Consider the following 18,964-nt stretch of genomic DNA (forward strand, 5'->3'; position numbering starts at 1 on the left):
TTAAAGGTAGAGTTTGGTCACGTTTTCCCCGTTATGATAGTGAAGTTGACATGGAAACAGTTGCTCAGTTTCTACGGTAATTAGAACTCATGATAGTGTCTTAGGAAAGCTATGTTATTGATTAAGTTAATTTGTTAGTCCAGGAAGAGTGAATCTCTCTGATAAAAGGTCACGTTCGACACCTCTCGTTCTTAAAGATGTCAACGTGTGATACCTTCATGTTTTGCAATTAGAAAGTTATTAAGGCTAGCACGTAGCAACTTGGGGGCGATACTTGTGAACGCCCCTTCTTCTCCAACTTTTGTAATCAAGATGCTGTTATGTAACGGTCTTAGAAGGCAATTTTCTTTTAAGATACCCCTTCAGATGTGAATCATATTCTGCTAATAGGTTATGATTTTTATATTACCAATCTCGTTTCTGTTCTGGCCGATCTCAACTGTGAGAATAAGAAATTTAAGGTAGAAAATGATTTTATAACTGCGCAAATAACTCGAAGGCGCATACCTGGTAAGCAGGTATAAACTAATACAATCCTTCCTCCACTCATAATTTATTGTAGAGTATTCCATTCTACATGGAAAAATCGCTGAATGAGGGTCATCTTAGTGAAAAGGGGCAGGATAGGGTGTATGTGGTTATTTTACATTTCCCGAGTAAAAAGCTGTGAATGAAACGTCCCACTTCATTGCAGGCAGACCTCTGGTTTTCTCCAGCGTTTTTATCTCTCTCATGATTAAAGGATGTGAAAATGAGGGCGGGAAGGCGTTCTTTTGTTTTCGTTAATTAGTTATTACAGTGTTGTTTCATATCTTATATGGACTATCGGCTCCAATGATATCATTATTTATTTTCCGAGTAATGCACTTTACGACAGAGTTTTATTATTAGACACCATAAGTTCTGAGCCATAAGTTCTTTGTAGAATGTTGTCTATAATTAAAAACAAGCAATAGAGGAAGGGCAAATGATCTATTTAGTTAACTTTCATTTTAATGAATAAAGTGACTCTCACTCAGACTAAAAGTTCTAATGTTATTTATCGTCAGATATCACGAAAGGGTCTATTGAGAAAATGATAGGCGAAAGGGTAAAGATGGACAGCGAACTGAAAGAAGTGAAGGAAAAGCTGTGAACCTTGACAGCCCCATTGGTTGAAAGCAAGGATGAAGGTCAGTTGAATTATACAGTTAAATTGATTGTGCTTATCGTTGCGTCTTCATAAACCGGATATTTAACCGTCGTCAAGATGTCTTGTGACAGAGAAATTATCCTATCTCAAGGAGATTCAGTTTTTCATTTGCAACAATCTTTAGAATAGTCTCTGCGGTGTGCTTTCGTCCCCCTCAATACGCAGGTTACGACTGGTCATCACAATTTTATTACAATTGTCGTTCTAAAAATTGCCTGTACTGTAACATTTGGAGTGGGCTGTGGAAGCCACTGTGCATTGAATACCTGCCGACCAAGAGTCAGTGAACTGTCGTTCGCAAGACATTGCATCAGTATTTTCCTTTAAAATTTCACCCGTAAATACTTTGGAAAATTTGTATTTGATGAGCTGTTTTCGTCTGCCCTCAGCTATCAAAGGATGACATCTGCATAACTTGTAGAATTTTTCCTAAATCATACTGGAAGATTCAAAGATTCAGTGAGGGAGACACTTATTAGAATGGAGAACGAAATGAAAGAGATGAAGGAAAAACTTGTTTCCCTGAAGGCTTCAGCAGAAGAATGCAGAGATCGAGGTCAGTCGTCCGAAAGACAGCACAGTTTTAACTGAAAGATTGGTATGAAGTTCAGCTCTTGAAAGAAATTAACAGATTAAGTTCGACTGAATTTATAGTCTAAATGGCTTTTGATCAGTAAACATGAATCATACACCGATACCTTTTTGCATCGTCCTTGTAATTTCTTTGGCAATGGTGTAATACTCATTCAGTTATTTAAATTCAGTGCCGAATAACAGAGAGATGACACAGTTTCAACGCCGCGTTCATCAGATTTCCAACTCATTTTGCTACTATTGGGTAATTTTGGTCCAACTGAGCTTATCAACGGAATTCGCCAGCAGTAAAATATTCGCGAGGGATGGCTCTCACTGTTTCCATGGTGTGAAGAGTTTCATTTTTTTCTTGGCAATATTGTTACAAGACTCAAAGTGGTCAGAATAAACTAAAAAAGAGAGAAGTCACTGACTATTTGTTGACATTTCGTCAATACTAGACCCGTATGAAGACTTTTCAGCGCTGAGATCAGTGTTGATTGAAGGAGAACCTGGTATGGGAAAACCAAACCATTGTAAAAAGTACGGCTACGACTGAGCCACAAAAAAGCAAGAGCCTCAGAGCTGCGGCCCATCAGCTTTCAAAGCAGTATTGTTGCTGAAATGTCGAGATGTATGATCAACTGCCCCGCCGAGACATCGATAAAGACAACAAACAACAATTATTTCAGTTTATTCGAGAAAATCAGTCTGGCATTTTATCGATATTGGATAGATTGGATGAGTTATCATCCAGCAAATTTACGATTTTTCCCGAATTAATTGAAGAAAGAGTACACCCATGATGCCACAAACCTGCAACCGCAAGGCACGAGGCTTGAAAAGAGGTGAGAAAATGTTATGACACGTTGCTTCAGATCGAAGAATTCACTGAAAACCATGCAAAAGAATTTGTCACCAAGTACTTTAAAGAAAGGCCGGATTTAGCTAGCAAGCTCTCGAAACGGATGTCGTGAGATAAAAACCTGAGAGGAATGGCATCCAATCCTCTAAACACGGCACCTCTTTGCCTTTTATGCGATGAGTTTAAGGGCACACTCCCCGAAAACAGAGCTCAGTTATACTTGGATATGGTTGAATGTGTCTTGAGATGAAAAAAGTGATTTCACTCAGAGTTATCAAAGCCTTTTGGAACTGGTTTGAATCTGATCAATTGGAATTTGTATGACAATGGTATTAGTTATGCCGGTGCCACATCTATTGCTAAGGCAATCAAAATCAACAAAACTCCGACCAATTTGAATTTGTTTGACAATGGTGTTAGTCATTCCGGTGGTCCGGTGCTATACATCTTTAGCTGAGGCAATCAAAGTCAACAAGACCAATTTAAATTTTTGTGTCAATCGTGTTGTTAGAAGTTATTTCCAAACACTCGTTGTTTTGTTGTCTCTTTCTTTATTCACTCTTACTACTCAAGTTATTACAACGGGGACTAGCTCTGATCTCTTTAGGAAAGTGTGGGTCACCGCTTATAAGGGTGACACTTACTGAGCTGTCAATCTCTAACCTTCGTCATGTTTTACACTTAACTAGCGAATCATGCTAAACTACGCAGAGCGAAGTTCGCATACTAAGTAGATACCTTCGCGATGGTTACGCTTTACCAAATGACTTTCTATCTTAAATTTCTTAGTCTTACCTTCAAGTTCGGGCAAAAAGAAAAAAAAAAGATTGAAAACATAAAAATTATAATAAACTTACCAACAGGATTAAAATCATACCTGAAGAGATATATTAAGAAAAAATAGTCCTTGAAGACTGCTACATATCGGCAGAATAAACAGAAAATTCGGAGAAGAAAGGGCGTACCTAAGGGACCGCCCCTAAAAGAGCTACGTTCTAACCGTATAAATTATCTGATAACAAATTCAGTGTGGAAGATGAAAAGTACTACATGCTTATACCTAAAGCCACCTCTAAGTAAAAGAGGTGTCGAACGTACTAAATTATACCTGTAAGATAAGACAGCCAAAAGGAATAAGAAAAGATCAACTGGCCTATTAAAATTTTTACTGAGTGGCTTGTGCTAATGTATTATTTCCGTTCATTTTCAACGTTCCAATAAGTCAAAAAAAACACCCATAGTGAAAATTCTTGCTAGATGCCAATTTTGTCTTTTAACAGTATTAATGATGCCGGTAAACATCTACGCAATCAAAGTCAACAACACTTTAACCAATTTGTATTTGACTCGCAATCGTATTAGTGATGCCGGTGCTACATCTATTGCTGAGGCAATCAAAGTCAACAAGACGCTAACCGATTTTAAGTTACGAATATAGAATCGATCCTCGCAGTTATGAACACTACTGAACTAGTAGTTGAAATAGCGCATGAAAAAGATTCAGGCCCGTACGTGATATGAACCCATGACCATGACGGCGCAGCGCTCTACCAACTGAGCTAACAAGCCAACTGGGAGCTGGTAGTTATGTTGGTCCAAATAATCAGCTCCCAGTCGGCTTGTTAGCTAGAGCGCTGCACCGGTATCGCAAAATAAATCTCATGATCTGTCTTGTCGTTCACCGACGATTGCTTAAGGTATCGAACGAGGAGCCAAATAAAAGAACCAGCAATTTATAAGTTGTCAAGATCATGGATCCATTACTTATTTTAGGACAAAATCATCCTCTTCTTTCATTCTTAACCTGCTCACCGACACCTTTCTGCAAAACCTAAAGCAAAGTAATCCCACTGAACGAGCTCACTGACGCAAAGTTTTTGGGCTCCAAAATTAAAAGGCAGTTGTTACTAAAATAAGTTCTCGTGGAAACGTCGCACTGTAATTCGAAATAGGCAAAAGGTATTTTTGGTGCATACTTGTTACTCGATTACAGTCACACGAGTGAGTTGATGAATATCAAGAATGGTTGTTTTATGTTAAAGGCTGTAAATGATGTCCCAATCCCCTAAAACTCACACAAAAATTTGTGCCCTTGCTTTCTTTCTGAGATGTGAATAAAACTAGTCGTGTGAGCCGTTTTTTAACGGCATGCTAAGTGATATAAGAAATTAAAAAAAAAGAGGAAACAAGGTTTGCTCGACGCACTGATCTCCCTAAAGATCAGACATTAGATAAAACACCATGACCTAACTCCGAAACGGACTTTTCTTCTATTGAATCGGTATTACTAGAATGACATGCATGCAAAGAGCACAACTTTCCAGTTTCAAAATAGCTGGCAGTAACAAAAAAGATTTGCCCAGCGATGTTGTATTAATTGGTTGAACTGACTGTGAAAAAATTCTTGAGTTCATATTGGTCGGTGGATATCTTGCTCTGTAAGTCATATCATTACATAGCTGGCAGTGCACGTGGGCAAGATGAAGCGAATCCTTTGTTATGACTGGCTACCTATCTTGCTCGCTCGGGATTAATTATATTTCCCGTATTGATCCCGCGCAAGAAAAAAAGGTCGTGGAGCTGACTTGCAAAGTCAGTAGCTTTTGGACAATGCTGGCGACGAAGTCGCAAAAAGCGGCAGAAGACAGTCTAAACAAAGAAAAAAATTAAGCGACCCTCTTGGGTTTATTGTGTTACAAGCACAGTTGGCTGTCTTTCTCGGCTCTCAAAATAAACAAGACATTCTTGATTCTTATAAAAGCGAAATATTTTTTCTATATAATAATCCTTTACTGACCAAGCCGAGAGATTATAAACTCTAGCTTTCTTGACCAACCTTGTTCGTTCAAGCTGGCTGGACATTAGCCTCGTTCTTTTTCTGCGTCCATCTTTTTTTCTCGGTCCATAAAAACGCAAAAAAAGAACTCGGCCAACATTCAGCCGTCTTGACCTTAAGCTTGGTCAATAACGCATATGAACATAATTTTAAATCATACAGACCCTTAAATGACTAAAGAGTCTGAGCTAATGATCTAGAGAAAGGTATTGGTCAGCGTTCTTGTTGTTTTGACGTCTGTGACTTTCATGCCAAATTAAAAGCACATCAGTATAAGGGTTTGTGGCCAATTCTTCTCGACCTACGTCTCTAGCAAATAAAAAGACCCTGATTAATATCAGCGAGCCTGCAATATGTTATGAATACCGGTCAGAGGATTCTTTGGTGCAACAGCTGTCACTCTAACATATCAATGATGATGTCCGCTATAGCAATAATGCACTAACGCAGTTAAACGATTGCATCGGAGGCTTATTACATTGAGGACCAAATGTTATCACATTTAGGACTAATTACATTTAGGACCAAATGTTATTGTATTTAGGGCATGGTTTGATGCTTCTCTGGTTTATAGATTTAATGAATGTAACCGAAGAAGTTACAATTCATGGACCCAACGTCTCGACTCTCCTGCCTAGCCTTTCTCAGGGGTGATCTAAACACCGCAACAAAGGTCCTTTCATATGATCACTAATTAGCTGCCTTTTCTCTGACGAGGTGTAAATAGGCGTCAGGAGGCAAGCCGCCATCGTCACGATTTAAAGGAGCGTGGGCGGAGTTAATATGCCAAGCCTCCAAACAAAAGCGCTGGTGGTAACGCCGATTAGTGGTGATAATTTTAGAATTATCCCACCCAATTGTATGGTTGATTAGGCATGTGTGCTCCGATAAAGCTGAATTTTCCTTTTTGCAAAAGAAAACCGCTTTTTGATGCTCTTTCAAACGTGTACCAAACTGACGTTTGGTCTGTCCGATGTATTCGTTGTCACAGTCATTGCAAGGAATAGAATAAATGTCGTGGGTTCGTTGTTCTTTCGGGACAGAATCCTTAGGTTTGGTGAAAATATGCCCCAAAGTCTGAAAAGGGTTTTGAGCAACTTTAACGTTGTGGCTATTCAAAATTCTCTTGATGGGTTCCGTAACACCCTAAATGTACAGAATAACAGCAAAACCAGTCGCTGGTTCCCTTTCATCAAGAGAGTTACTAGTTGTAACTGGTTTTTGGCAGTTGCAGCGAAAGTTTTTTGTAGAGCCATTTGCCTTTAGGACATTAGAAACATATTTCCTCTCCTGAGCCTTCGAATCGAATGAAGATGGTAGACAGACAGCCCCCCTGAGTGAAGTTTTGGCTACAGACTTTTTATGGCAAATAGGGTGTGGGTAGATTTACGGTAGACACTTATCGCTATATTACCCTGAACCCCTTTGGTAACATTTAAATCAAGAAAGGGCAAATGTCTATCCTTTTCACGCTCAAGGGTGAATTGGATCGACAGCTCTACTGAATTTAAATGCGATAGGAGTCGCTCCGCTTCATTTCTGGATACCGCAGAAATAACATCATCGACATATCGTTTCCAGAAAAAGGGTTTAACCGGTGAAGTGGCTAAGGCCCTTTGTTCCACGTCTTCCATTACCATGTTGGCAATGACGGCAGAGACAGGCGAACCCATAGCTGTACCAAAAACGTGTTGATAGTAGTTGCCGTTAGATGCAAATAGCGTGGTTTTGAGGCAAAAAGACAGCAGATGAATAGGTAAAGTTTCCGCACAGCCCCATACTTGTAAAACAAATCTGTTTTCCCAATGAAAATGTGTTGTTTTTTTCGTTGTTTTCTCTAGTCAAGAACTGAATGCATAATGTAGTATGGGGCTGTGCGGAAATTTTACCCGCAACCTTAACTGGGATTTTAGTGAAAAATGAAACAACGTCGAAAGATGCTAATTCCTCACAAGTGTTAAGAGTCTTATCTCTTATGAAATCCGCAAATTCGCTGGAATTTTTGACAGTGTAATCAGTATTCCTAACAACAGGCGACAAAATTCTTGCAAGATAACCAGACATTGCATAAGTTGGAGAATTAACAAAAGAGACACTGGGTCTCAAAGGAATTCCCGGTTTGTGAATTTTAGGTAAGCCATAAAAACGTGGACATAAGCCGTCACTACTGTATAACATTTTGTACGTAGAGTCATAATTTTACCAGCTTTTTTCAAATCAACCAACATTTTGTTTAAGTTTCTTTGAGTTTTACTGGTAGGATCAGAGTTTAAGACTGCATACGTACTCTTGTCATTAAGCAGAGACAAAGCTTTGTCGTGATATTGCTGTTTGTCCATAACCACAACGCAATTACCCTTGTCAGCAGATAATACGAGCCTGTCCGGATCCTTTTTAAAATCTATAAACCAGAGTAGCATCAAACCATGTCTGATTGTTCACCTGGTTGCCGTGTGAACTTTATTATATTACATTTCGGACTTTATTACATTTAGGACAGCTATTACATTTAGGCTTTCAACAGGTGCTACATCTATTGCTGAGGCAATCAAGGTCATCAAGTTTCTAACTAATTTGAATTTGTCTCGCAATGGTATTGGTGATGTCGGTGCTACATTTATATTGCTGACGCAATCAAAGTCAACAAGACTCTCAACAATTTGAATTGGTCTTACGATAGTATTAGTGATGCCGATGCTCCATTTTTTGCTAAGGAAATAAAAGATAACAAGACTCTGACCAGTTGAGGTTTGTCTTACAATAGCAGCGGAGCTCGTAGAGCGTAGCCCCATAATTATACAAAATAGTAGTAACCCATCAAGCCGAAAGAATTTGAAATGTACGACCGTACGACCGTACAAGGTGCTACTTTTAACATGCGTGGTCAACTGTACCGCGGGCACGCCAACGCCACGGCTTTGTCCAGTAGACCAGTGGTCAGTGCACTGGGCTCCGAATCGGACGACCCGGGTTCTAGTCCTGACCGGGGCAAGGTGCTGTGCCCTTGAGACGTGCGGGAAAAAAATGTGAGCTCCGCTTTTAGGCTTGGGTAAATCTATATATTTACAAATGTGAACGAAACTACAAGTGACTTGAACGGACTTCTGGATGAAAAATTGAAGTGACTGTACTTTTCTTTTTGTGCTTTTCCTTTAAATTAACTTTTTGTAACTTTTCCTTTAAGTGAACGCATGGAAAAATTCTTGAGTTATTTTTTTAATTGTCCTTAGTTGTACTTTGATAAGATTACATGCAAGTTATAACAGCTACCTTTGTCATGTTTTCTTCCTTTAAGTTGATGCTTGTGCTCCTGAGGTATTTACCTTAGAGGAAAAGAAGAAGTTTAACACGCCGTTGTTTTTATAGTTTTGTTGTTAAAGGAACATCATAGGTATGTATCATCTACGAGCAGTAACATTCCTTCCATTCTTTCCAAGTTTCGAGCGCCTTTCTTTCAATATAAACCAAAACAACACAATTTTTAGTTCTGTGGCGATCTGCAGAGCCATTTAATGAAAATTGACCGCTTAAACTTTTGTGAAGGGGAGTTGCGTGGGGGAGAGGAGGATGGACAATAGGAGCGAGGTAGGGACACATTAGGGGCAAGGTAAACAAAGTGTGTTGCGGATTACTCTAAAATGGTGATGTATTGCCCGCGGATGCTTGTTTCCACAAAGGCCTGGGACTTAATGACTAGATAGAAGATATGCGATTTGGCAGGCGAGGAAGCATATCCCCAGAAATGAAGGGATGATTGTCGGTTTTCGGCTACCTGTTATAAAACCCTTGGGGAAATCAGCCGGCTGCAGGAAGATAAGGATTTATACCAATTATAAACTCTTTCTGATAGAGACTTGCGGATAGAACTTAGTCCAAAAGACTGTAACCAAATCGTATAAAGAAATTTTATAAAGAAGCCCTCTCAAACATAGAGCTGATAAAGTGTTTTCACCAACATCACATATTCAGACAAAAAATTTCAATACGAAAACCGACATCTCCGATGTCATAAAATGCTCATAAAAAATTAATTGATTCTATAGTAGAATAGGACCCAATTGTTCAAAGGGCGGATGACGCTATCAAATGGATACATCGCTGTCCAGCTCTTAAGTGTCAACAAAGAATGCTGCATCATCCGTCGGATGGAATTTATGCAGTGGTTATCGAACAATCGGGACCACGTGGACAACAGTTAGTCAGTGAAGTGATCTCAACAACAGGTAGTGGTTACAGTTGACGATTTGGAGTACAAGTAAATAAGTGGGTTTTTTTGTTTAGTTTTTAATTTTTAACGGCAGAAACGTGTAAAGGAAACGAAAAGTCGCAAACATCTTAATTTTATCCCCAACAAAGCCATAATAGTGGGATTGGGAAGGACAGGAAATTGACTGTTGCTAAAGCAACGCTGCCATGCTCCCTCACTTCCCATACAACCGCTCTCCTCCCACCCCTCACCCACTCCTCACCTTACAACAGCCATGATCCCTCCGTTAATTACCTGATCACACAGGCTGGAAGTGTACTACGCCATCATTCTTACCCCTTTGTTACTGAAGCAATTCCATTGACATGTGATATTAAGGAAACAGTATGGAACAAGTTTGACTGGATACTAAGGATTTGGTCGAGATTATACTGAAATACCCTGTGGTGAAAGATGAAGGAAACCAGTTATATAGTTTCATTAAAAGATTAGTGTATTGGAACTACGATACGTAGAAAGAGAGATTTTATATAAATGCAGCGAATGGATAACAAACTTTAATGACAGAGTTAACGTCAACCCATTTTGCTCCCAGAATTTCAGATACCAGACATTATCTATCACCAAGGAAAGGAGGATTTTATTTTTTGAGGGGAGAGGGGTGGGGTTCGAGCGGGTAAATTTAATCGTGATAAAACCAAAATTATCCAGCCCCCTTAAGCGATAAATAATGAGCAGCCGCTAACAACATTAAGCTAGTCTTTCTGAGTGTTTAACCCAAGGGTCAATTCAGATTTTATCTTCACTATTTGAGCTTGCACAGATAAATTGCAAGTAATAGGATAAGTTCAGTAATTCTTCGGTAGAGCTTTATAAGGTACTTACTTGGCAAATTTTAAGCTTTTCCTTTGTAGCTTCAGCTGAATATATTTGAACGCAAGTCATCCATTAATTGAAAATTAACCACAGAGTTTCTTGCTTTTCTTTGTTTAACCCCGGTAAGACTATCCGACTCTGTGTGTTAACTGAATACAATATTCTGATCAGGTCCATCTATGTCAGTCCTTCTGTCCAGCCAGTCTTTGGAAGGGTCAATTATGAAGATGTCAAAGGAACAGATTCAAAGGCTTGTTTTACAGCGTAGCTCTACTGATCAGATTCCAACAATTAGTCATGAGAAGAAGGGAGGTTTTGATTGGGATTTAGTCGAAACTATGAGCGGGGAAGGTAAGACTTTCTGGCCGGGTTTTTTAAGGCTAGTCCGCCCAAATATACTGAAAAAATAAAAATAAAATAAAATTTTAAAAAAACTCACAAAGGATTATGTTAGTACTATAGAAAAGGGAAAAATTATGTTTCTTTGGCTGAGGAAATGTGCAAAATAGAGAGATCACCAAGCAAAAACGAAAAGATTGCGACAGCAATGTGAGGTTCGAAAAATCTCCCATGTGTGTCCTGGTACAATCTTAAGACGCGTGACCTATCAAGTGAATCACGCGATGTCGTTTAGAAGCAACTTTAACGACAACTCGTCTGCAGCTTTAGGAGAAAAAAGATTGCTTATTATTTATGTGACCCTTAAAAGAATTTTGGAAACAATGTTTCTTCCTGAGGCCAAGAAACGCATTGCAAAGTTAGTTTTCATTGAATGACTGTGTTATCACGTTTCAGGTAACACAATGTCAGCTGCGCATGTCATGAACAACTCCCTCCTCTGTTCCCTCCTCTGAGCCTGCTTGAGTATCCACCCTGTGTGACTCCCTTCGTTCTCTCTTCAGAAGAGCAGGAAACAGGGAAACGAATAGGTGACCCTTAAAAGAATCCTGTTTCAACTTTTTGGAAACAATGCTTCTTCCTGAGGCCGAGAAACGCATTTGCAAAGTTAATTTTCATTACATGACTGTGTTACAAAGTTTTAGGTGACACAATGTCATCTGCGCATGTCATGATCAACTCCCTCCTCTGTTCCCTCCTCTGAGTCTACTTGAGTATCCACCCTTCGTGACTCCCTTCGTTCTCTCTCAGGACGACCAGGAAACATGATACTTCTTTGGCTCGCTCACGATGCAAAACTTGTCCTTTCATTCACAACGTAGAGAAAATATCGGGACCTAAAAGATCCATTAAGATCATTGATCACTTTACGTGTACCTCCGCCAATGTTATTTACTGCATAACTTGCACTTATTGCAATAAGTTATACATCAGCGAAACAGGAAGACGACTGGGTGACCGATTCCAAGAACACCTTCGCGATGTGGAAAGAAATGACAAGGACGCATCCAAACCAGTCGCTAGACACTTTAATCTTTCTAATCATTCTAAACAGCATATGGCAGTTTGCGGCCTTTCCTTACATCTAGGCAGTTCGGAAAGCCGTAAAACACTAGAAAAAATTTATATTCCAAATCGACACCCTTAATCCCCACGGAATCAAGGAGCGCTTTTCATTCAACTAATTTATTCCTGTTTTCTCGTCGCCATATTCCCACCAATGGCGTAGCCCCACTTTCTGCATATAAATCCACACACAACCCACAATTCCTCTAATCGCTCTGACGAAGGGCTAACGCTCGAAACGTCAGCTTTTTTGCCCTTTACTAATTTACGTTTTCAACCCAGTTGTTAACACTAAATTACCTGCTATACTCTCCCACCGACGCAGCACCACAGTTTCTTTAGAAACTTACCCCTTTATGGATACATTAATGTTTTGTTCAATTACGTTATTGTTATGCGTTATAATACAAGTCTTAAAATAAAATAAATCAATTTCATCCGGAATACATCGATTTTGGATGTCATACATCGATGTTGTGCAACATACATCGCTTTACGGTTAAGAATATATGAAAGTCATATATTTAAACTGCGGATAAAGACATGAATGAAAGTGATCCTCATCACTTCACGGGTTTATTTAGAACCACCATCATGACCAGCTCCCAGTTGGCTTGTTAGCTCAGTTGGTAGAGCGCTGCACCGGTATCGCAGAGGTCATGGGTTCAAATCCCGTACAGGCCTGAAATTTTTTTCAGGCCTTATTTTCACTACTGCCTATAAGTAATGCACATCACTGCGAGGATCACTTTCATTCATACATCGCTTTCCTGACTCATTCACGCGTGACCTTATATAACTAAAAGATGTTCAATAAAGCTAAAAGATAAAGAAGCGGAAATAGAAATGACCGGAGGTCAGATTAAACAAGAAGCCCCAGAAACTAACACTTTCAAAATGGCGGAAATAGAGGCAGATGATCAGTGAAGTTTGAGAAGCACTATGCAAGGTGCACGGATTTGGCTGCCCAACATCGAAGGATTATTTACGTCTTTGGGTAGGCTACTGGAAAGTGCAGAAGGGCAAAGGAACACTGCGTCCTACCACTCGGCTGAATTTTTTAGTCGCCGTTTACGAGAAAACGAAAGAACTCTTGTCACTTTGACTCTAAGAATAGAAGAAGCCTTCCCAAATGAAGTTGAGGTGATCTCTTGGCAAAGTTTCCGCACAGCCCCATACTTCATTATGCATACAGTCCTTTGTTAGAAGAAAACAATAGCGCAAACACTAGATTACCTTTGGGACCATTCGTTTTGTTTTCAAGTCTTTATTCAAACCTTCAAAAAATCGCCGTCTTTCGCTTAATCGAGCGCTGATTTAAAATATTTAACAGTCGAATAAAAAATTACTATGCTTTATGAAATCTATAAATCAAAACTGCTCAAATTAATACAAAATCTCTGCTAATTTCTTAAGCAGTGGCCAAGGAAAATATGCCAGTGGACCCTTCATATAAAACAATAAAATTTTCAAATCCGTTTAGGTTACTCGGGAAACGTTCCACGTTCAAATTTCCAGTTTCAAGTTACTCAGCATATTAATTGTTTCGTTAACAGCGTGATAAACTCAACACTAACAAAAAGAGCTTACAAGAGCTCAATTACAAGAGTATAAACTTCTCTGCAATAGCCATTATGCATGCAGTGTAGCCACAGCTTTACCTCGTTTGTTATTGTTTTGAGTGATTGCAAATCAATCCTAGATCTCAAGTTTAAAGTGTTAATACTATGAAGCATCTAGTACATAATATGCCACTAAAACATCATGTATTTTTTTCCCAGTTATTCAAAGTTTTACACCCCTTTGTATTAGTTATGCTGTTAGATTTGAGATTATAACTGATTATTGTTACTGTTTCCCATTTACATTGTCATTAGTAATTTTCTTCTTGGCATACTGACATGTATATTAGTAACCAATTTATACTAACTGTGTTAAGAATTCATTTCAAGTACATGAAGTTAATACAGTAAATCATGAACAGCAGTTTAACTAAAAAGAAGCAATCTGCAATACCACTTGGTAGGCTATGATTCCATCATGATCCCCAGTTTGGAAGTTGCGTCTCTAGCTTCTTGCAGTGACAATTCTTGGTTATGTGTCAGAGTAGTTTGTGTCAGGTACCGAAACTGCATAGTCACTCTGCATGTCTGGTACAGGCCCTTCTTCATCAATCCCATAATGATTGAAGAAATTAACAGCCTTGCTGGCAGTCACATCTGTCATAGCCTTATACCCAGAATTTCTGAAATGTAGTATTCCTTGTATCCAGAGCTGATTGGGAGAGAAACTGCATTGTGTGCCTACAGGATGATTATTCCACTGACCGATAAATTGGTTAATTGCATTATTAATCAGTGGAATGTAGACTAGATGAATACAAAACAGATGCACCTCATCTGTTGGATCTAAAATTACATTGTGCTCAAGAAAGGGGAAAATGTTCAAAAAGTGGCTCACAATATTACCCAGTTGACATCACACCAGAGATGCTTTATTCTCTAGTTATGAACAGATTTTTCAGTGATGTGGCTGCCTCTATTTAAACCACTTTCTTGAAGCATGAAGCAAGCAATTTCTATGTTTTCCATTCCAAGATCACTGCAATTGCTCTTGATGGTAAATTGTAGTGCTCAACAGCTGACTAGAAATATTGCAGTACAGTTAAAGCCCTGTTATTGGTTGAAGCCTAAAGGAATACTTTCATTCTTGAAAAACCATCTACACCACCATGAATGATAATTTTGTATGGCTGGATTAGTTTGTGGTTGCCATCAATGTGCTTGTTGGACACCATAAAGACATTTGCTCCACTACACTATCACATATAAGTTAGGTTAAAATATGGTATGATTTTTTGAAGGTTTGAATAAAGACTTAAAAAAAAAAATTCAACTTCTTGAAAACAAAGCGAATAGTCCCAAAGGTAATCTATTGTTTGCGGTATTGTTTTCTTCTTTCGTTTTCTCGTAAACGCAGGGTGTGAAATTGCGCCTGATACAGGCGCCAATGCGACTACATTTCTTACTTTGGCGACCAAATCCTGAAAAGTAGTCGCCAAATTGGCGACTAGAATGCTTCATCATAACCATACTTAGAGATATAGATAATTTGAAAGGTTTTCAAAGAGAAACGTCCTTGCCAAGTTTGTTTAATTTCCAAAACGCAGCACACGCATCTCGATCGATAATTAGACGCCATCTTGGATTTAGGTGAACTTGAACATTGTATATCACCTATCCTAGTGTCCACTTTGCAGAACTAAATTTTGGAGGGTCTATCTAAAACGCTGACAGCGTTTAAAAAAAAAAAAAAAAAGGTTTTGTTTGTCTTTAAAAATGGCGACCAACTTTTTTTGCATTGGCTACCACTTTGAAAAATTTAGGAGCTAAGTGGCTATTAGAAAACAAAAATTAATTTCACGCCCTGAAACGGCGACTAAAAAATTCAGCCGAGTGGTAGGACGCAGTGTTCCTTTGCCCTTCTGCACTTTCCAGTAGCCTACCCAAAGACGTAAAAAATCCTTCGATGTTGGGCAGCCAAATCCGTGCACCTTGCATAGTGCTTCTCAAACTTCACTGATCATCTGCCTCTATTTCCGCCATTTTGAAAGTGTTAGTTCCGGGGCTTCTTGTTTAATCTGACTTCCGGTCATTTCTATTTCTGCTTCCTCATCTTTTAGCTTTTAGTTAGATAAGGTCAAGCGTGAATGAGTCAGGAAAGCGATGTCTGTTGCATAACATCGATGTATGACATCCCAAATCGATGTATTCCGGATGAAATTGATTTATTTTATTTTAAGACTTGTATTACAATGCATAACAATAACGTAATTGAACAAAACATTAATGTATCCATGTTCGATATTTTGTCCATAAAAGAACCTCATAGTTTCGGGTGACATAATGTCATGTGCGCATGTCATGAACAACTCCCTCCTCTGTCTGCTTGATGAATACCCACCATTCGCGACTGCTTTCGTTCTCTCTACGGAAGATCACGAAACAGGGAAACGAATTGTGTTAATCTCACCTCACTGTTCATGTGAAGAGTTGACCCGAAGAAAGCACAGGTATAGACAGAATAGTAAAGTGATTCACTCTTTAACTTGAACTTCAATAATCCGTTGTTGACTTACGGTATTTTACTCCCATAAATGTATACAATTCTGAAACGTTTAATACGAGCCAGGGTCGGCCAGGGTTTTTGGGTATTCGGTATTCAGGGGCGTTTTAAATCGGGTATACGGTATATTGCAGCTTAAATATGGGTATTCAGTATATCACTTTCTTTGAATTTCAGGTATAAAGTATTCAAAGCTTCGATTATTTTTGGGTATATTTGGAGGAATTTGGGGTATTTTGGGGTATTTTGTCGATTTTTTTTCGGGTATATTGGTATTCCACTACCCCCCCTGGCCGACCCTGACGAGCCTTTGGAGATAAGCATATGTTGAACATATATTTGATACATTGACTAATTTTTCTCTTTTCAGGACGATTGCTCAGCCTCTTTATGTGCCTTGGGTGTAATTCTTTCGTTTGAAGTACCGTTCTCGAAAAGAATACTTGGAGGGTAAGTCGATCTACGAGTTACGAATTGATGTGCGCTAAGTAGATAACGGCGTAATATGTGACTAACAGAGTCTAAAGACTGTAAGATTTTACGGCACTGCGTCGGTGACCATACTGTAAGATTTTCAGTCGTTAACTAGCGGCGTAAAATCCCTCTGAAAGGGTCAGGGAAATGCTTTTGTTAACATTGGATTATATAATGCGTATCGGTGAAGACGGAAGTTGCCATTTTTGTACGTGTGGAAACTGAAAGTGAAACCCTTTCCACACAGTTTGTTACCTGTGCTAGAGAATGACTTGCTGTCTCTAATTCAGTAAACGTTTTCCGAGAACTCGAGTTAAGCATTATTTGTCAATGCAATTTTTTCAACAAGATTATCGTGCTTTCAAATTCAATTTGATATTAAACCATTTAACATGTGGACCATAAGTAATGTTTGGACAAATTATTGCAGCTTTGATATAATTATCTAATTTTCCACAAAATGTGATTCTTGTTTTATGCACCATACAAGCTCATACTAATAATGTTAAAACATAATATTAACAGGGAGGCCTTCTGATACAGAAAATCAATAAGATAAAAAGATTTCCATAACAAATAATCATTAAGGATTATGGTGGGATGGGATGGAAAGAAAACAGCAAATGAGGATCAGTGTGCACTAAAGAGGCTATTGAGCATTTGAACTCTAATCCCAGAGCAATCTCTCTTAGTACCTTAGCATATAGCTTTACTTTACTAGTAATAGGAACCACTGAATGGTCTGCTAATGTTAAATTATACATCCTCCTTCCCCTTCCCCCCACTCTGGGCAACCCACACTCCTCTGACTGTTATTGATGCCAAGGAGGTTGGGAATATTTCAGTTTTGGCTGGATGTGGTGGGGAATTCAACTGAAAGTGTCAAGTCTTTCCAGTGGAATACATGTGTTTTCATCTTCAGATTAATTGCTCTGGCATACTCTCTCTGACATCTACCTCCCTGCCCAAAGGGTTGGTGGATGTCAAGCCATCAAATTGATTGACACATTACTTGTACTTATATTTATAGAGCTAGCTCGCATATGTAGTTGTATGATACATGATTGTCTCTGTTCCCATGGTGATGATTCTACTCGAGGCACATAGCCCAAGTTTCCCCAAAGATATTAATGTTTTCCTTTGCAATTTATGGAATGACATATTTACATATAAGATTTCCTCAGTTCCCAGTTTAAACTGCTGAGTTCTAAAGTTAGCAGAAGGTTAATTTTACCATTATAGGACTCCTCTTAAGTTCAACTATTTTTTTAACAACCTCTTTTCAGCATGATCAAGTGAAACAGCCTTATGTCATTGTTTATGTCTTTCAGATTGTGGTAAAGCTTTCTTAAGTTCATTTCACTGTTCAATAGCAACAATTACTGCCCTAAATATAGCACCTAAATTGCAATTTTTGTGACTGTCATTATCTTTCACATTTGATGAGTAGGTACTGTATTTTATGTTTTCTTTTTCAGAAATTATGACTTGTCTATTATTATTGACTGCTTGCATTGTGATTTCTTGAAGGCAGGAAATCTTAACAGGGTAGGTATAGATGTTCTTTTTCTTTCTTTTTTCTTGTAGCACTTTTCCCTCAATTTTTTCCTTCTTTAAATGTGATACATATATTAAAGGATTTTTTGTGTCTTATCCTCATAGGAATGAAAAATGTTTGAGTTATTATGTGCTATTCTTTTTTTGATGAGTATCCTTTGCTTTGAATAGTGGTTTGATCCTTTGAATGAACACCCAGGAGTATAAGTTGAATATTGTCATCCTTTAACAGTGTGCTACACCATGTTTCACTACATTTGAACTTGTAGCTGATAAGCATCAAATGATTAAGAAGTTGGTTTGGTTGTTAAAGGGGTAATGATGACCAATAAAAGATGTAACTGCTTGCGCTGATACAAGGCTTTGTATTGGTCAGCCTATGTGGATAATGGTGGTCTTTAATTGTTTTGTTTCTTTATTTTAGCTGAATTTTGATAATCATGAATGAATAAAGGGGTTAAGTTTATAAAGAAACTGTGGTGCTGTGTTGGTGGGAGAGCATAACAGGGTAAATTAATACTATCAACTGAGTTGATAATGTAAATTGGCTAAGATAAAGAGTTTAAAAGCTGATGTTTTGAGCATCAGCTCTCCATCTGAGCAATTGGGCTGATGAAATGTCAGCTTTTAAACTCTTTACAGTGGCCAATTTATGTTATCAACTTGGTTACTAATACAAGATTACTATGATAATTATATACTGTTGCCGTCAATACCACTTGGCTACAAACATGTGGAAATACTCTTTCAAAAGTTGCTGAAATTTTGGTGGTCCTTCTGATATACTTCTGGTTT

At 38.5% G+C, this 18,964-nt stretch overlaps 2 protein-coding genes across 2 annotated transcripts in view; one reads left to right on the plus strand and one right to left on the minus strand.

Moving 5' to 3' along the window:
* Nucleotides 1–18,964, minus strand: part of LOC149034363 (uncharacterized) — a 158,525-nt gene that overhangs the window by 9,844 nt on the left and 129,717 nt on the right. The window lies entirely within an intron of this gene.
* The window catches only part of LOC113670547 (uncharacterized), a 33,390-nt gene continuing 16,098 nt past the window's right edge, over nucleotides 1,673–18,964 (plus strand). The window contains exons 1-2 of the mRNA XM_089194853.1: nucleotides 1,673–1,748; nucleotides 10,721–10,900. Of these exons, the coding sequence (XP_089050979.1) occupies nucleotides 1,673–1,748; nucleotides 10,721–10,900 (256 nt within the window). The remainder of the gene's footprint in view (nucleotides 1,749–10,720; nucleotides 10,901–18,964) is intronic.

Source organism: Pocillopora damicornis, chromosome 14 (genome assembly GCF_964200805.1).
Source record: "Pocillopora damicornis chromosome 14, jaPocDami1.2, whole genome shotgun sequence".
NCBI classification, from domain to species: domain Eukaryota; kingdom Metazoa; phylum Cnidaria; class Anthozoa; order Scleractinia; family Pocilloporidae; genus Pocillopora; species Pocillopora damicornis.